This window comes from Telopea speciosissima, chromosome 1, assembly GCF_018873765.1.
Source record: "Telopea speciosissima isolate NSW1024214 ecotype Mountain lineage chromosome 1, Tspe_v1, whole genome shotgun sequence".
Classification (NCBI taxonomy): Eukaryota; Viridiplantae; Streptophyta; class Magnoliopsida; order Proteales; family Proteaceae; genus Telopea; species Telopea speciosissima.
The window spans coordinates 24,047,112-24,050,706 of NC_057916.1; the positions used below are offsets into that span (position 1 = coordinate 24,047,112).

The 3,595-nt window shown below is 35.1% G+C and overlaps 1 protein-coding gene across 1 annotated transcript; it reads right to left on the reverse strand.

Moving 5' to 3' along the window:
* Window positions 1-328: 328 nt before the first annotated feature.
* On the reverse strand, window positions 329-3,374 carry LOC122671715 (zinc finger protein WIP3-like). The gene is made up of 2 exons (XM_043869138.1): window positions 2,814-3,374; window positions 329-1,204 (listed from the first exon to the last, which is right to left on the reverse strand). The coding sequence occupies exons 1-2, from the start codon at window positions 3,372-3,374 to the stop codon at window positions 761-763; spliced, it is 1,005 nt and encodes a 334-aa protein (XP_043725073.1). The 3' UTR covers window positions 329-760.
* Window positions 3,375-3,595: the final 221 nt, after the last annotated feature.

The window sequence follows — 3,595 nt, forward strand, 5'->3', positions numbered from 1 at the left end:
ATAGGGTTACAGTCGCTCGACCTCATACCTCTCTCAGATTGATTACTGAGAAAGAACTCTCGCTACAAGTTATATAGCGAAACCCTATACAGGTAATTTGAATACAAGACATCAAACCCCCAACAACTAACTATACATGCATGTTCTCTATCAACTCTTAACTTCTAAATTGTCACTAATTAACAATCCATCCTTCTCCGCTAAAGGGTCATTAATTTTATGAAATAACCAAATATGAAGTGGAGCTACATTATCAAAAACTATATTTACAAATACAAGTAATAGAATCTCTCTTAAGCTTATCACAAAAACTTAGTACAAGTGGATATTGAGAGAAAGAACAATCCATTTATTATATATATTAAGATTATCTAGTTAATCAATGAAGTGGACAAATTTTCCCCATTAATGAAAGATTACAGACACCTGATTCTTGGTACAAACCTTGAACCTTCATGCTGATAAGTTCTTGAGTCTGAAGAAAATTCAACTACTTCATGACCATGCTTATCAAACTCACTTATACCAAACTGTCTCAAGTTATTATATGGCTAATCATTCTGCCAGTGCTCCGAAGCAAACTTCTCTCTCTGTGTTTCCTGCAGTTAAGACACTTGTTGAGAGTTTTTTGTTACTGAGCACAAGCTTAGATAAGCTCAGAGAAAACTTATACCCTAATAACAAAAAACAAAAGAAAAGAAAAGATAAAAGGATTGTTCATAGAGCTTCAAACATGTAGACCATATATAGAGAGAGACTTCTATGGTCTTCCTGAACCCACTTCATCTTCAGATCCTGTGACACATTCTTTTTCTTCATCAAAGCTTTTATGAGAAGGGTGTGGAGAATGACCCTTTCCAAATGATCTAATGTGGTCTTTTAATGATCTTTTATGTTTAAAATCTGATCCACATGTACAATACCATAGCTTCCCACAATTCTTTTCATGTGTTCTCCAATCACCCTTAACTGCTAATGGTTTGCCACATTTTCTACACATGAATGGCTTTATTCCATGCTTTCTCTTGTAATGTGTTTGAAGAGTTCTGAAATCTTTCAGCGGTTTGGCTCGAGGATGATTGATGTTGTTCTTGCAGCCTTGAGCACAACAATAACAAGGAAGTCTCAACATTGCTGTTGGTTGAGTTCCTCTAAGTGATTCTGGTCCTTTTCTGTATTGTGAGCCATGTCCCCACATATGCATCTGCAACCCCAAAAGTTCATGATCAACTTTGGGTCTTGAAATCATAATTTTTTAATTGAATTTATCCTTAATTAGAAGCAGAGGAAATTGAGGAACTATATTGATATTCCAAGCCTAATCTTCTCTTAGCTATGTCTTGTTAAACAAAATTGGAAAGCCCATGAAGTACAACTTGAGGGAGGTGGGAGGGGGGGACCCTCATGGTATTAGACGTCTTAAGGAGGATAACAAATGGACCTGACTCTTATATCATTTCAAATAAAGTAGGAAAACCCACAAAATACCACTTGGGAGGGCTAATCCAAAACCTTAAGACGTTAGGTGGAGATGACCCAAGGGTATATTAAGACACATCCAAAGTCCTAGATAGCCGATGTAGGATTATATTACTCCCAACATCTCTATATGTCTAGTACATCGATCTATCACTGGTTTTGCATGTGACATATAGCTTTATTTATAAATAATTCAAAAAGAACTGGGAGTAGAACTGAGCCTACTTAGAAGAGAACAGAGCAGTAAATCCAGTAATTAGAAGAATTGTCCAAAACTTAAACTGCATTGGAGAGGTCTAATATTAGTCAACTTGAGTGCAAAATCAATATACTCCATGAGATATATAACTTGTTAATTGAATAATCAATTGGGTATTAATGATAAAAAAGGGTTGGAGGGGGATTTATGGAGCTGATTTATAACTTCTATCCTCTACAATGTTAGCTATTAATAATCAATTATGTAAGTAATTACTACACAATGCCCATTCTTGTGAAAGAAACCTTGGTTTAGCTACTAAAGAAAGTTCTTAACACATTAACCTCAACCCTTGCAATATTCCTAGCATGAGAATTGGGTTGGTATGAGGTTGTTACTTTTGGAGTATCTTTATGCCCTTCCAACAAATCTTGAAGGGTACCCCTTCAATCCTAGTTTTAATAACCTTTTTATAGCAGAAATGTTCCATCTAGATAGGACCAATTCCCATTATAATAGCCATGACAATGTAACTTAATACTATATTGGACTCTACATCATTTTGAATCATTAAAATTTATTTTGCCAACTAAAACTTTACCCTATACACTCCGCCCCCCACCCCCACCCACCAATGTTTCTAAGAGAGAGAGAGAGAGAGAGATCAAAAATGGAAAACTAATCTATGAACTTCAGGTGCTTTCAATTATCTTCTAGCTTTGAATTTTCTGTGTTAGATATAAAGACTACACAAGGGAAAGTGAGAGAAAGTAATTTCAGCTTCAGAAATTTATATTCCTACCTGACTTCTTAAGTTAGGGGGAAAAAGAAAAAAAATCCTCCCTTTCTTCTATCAGCAGTCACTCTCTCTCTCTCTCTCTCTCTCTCTCTCTCTCTCTCTTTCTTAAGGTAATCTAGAGAGAGTAAATATATCCAAAACTCTATCTAGCTAGTAACAACTTAAACATGACAATCATATTATAGTGTAGGAATCAAAATTGAAATCGACGAAATTAACAAGAAATTAAGAATAAAAATTGATATCAAAATTTGTTATGGAAATAAATGTATAATTAGATAGGAAACTTAGAAAAGGAACACTAAAAATATATATGTAAAGAAGATTCAATCTTACCTGCATATTGTTATACCTATTGAAGGTTTTGTTGCAGATGGAGCAGATGAACTGGGTTGGACCAATAAGGATCTGAGCTGGTGTGGGAATCCAAAACCTACTTTCAGTACTCAATGGACAACCTTCAAGATTCTTCTTTTTCTTCATGGATTCCTCTTCCTTATAGGTTAAGTGTTTCATTTCAGTCTCATCAGAATCTTCCATATTGGGTAACCCAATGTGCAAAGCCACAGTAACCTTCTCTAGTTTCTCTTCTTGTACTTCAATGACCTCTTCTTTCAAGGGCTTATAAGTCTCAGTTAACCTGTTAAGGAGAGGTAAACATGGATTGTTTTGGTGATGGAGTTCTTCTTCTTCTTCTTCTTCTTGTTGTTGTTGTTGTTGCTGATAAAAGAAAGGTTGTGTAATAAACTGGGCTTGTTGAGTTAATATTGAAGAAGAAGAAGAAGGAGAAGAAGAAGAAGAAGAAGGATGAGGAGAGATTGATGGTTTGAGCCATTCAATGAAGGTTGGAGTTTGCAGACAGAAAGACATCTTCTTTGAAGCTTTGATGTTTCTCATCCTCAAATGTTAATGTAATCAAGACTTTGTGGAAAAGCCTTTCTTCATGGGTTGATTTATGAATGATGGTTTTGTTTGGTTTCTCCGTTATTGGAGCTTTCTTTAATTTCTTCCTTAAATTATTTTCTTACCTTTCTTTTCTATGTTTCTGTAGAGAGAGGGTTTAGTAGTCGTTAGTGGTGGGGTTAAGTGGAATGACATGCACAAAATACTTTTTGATT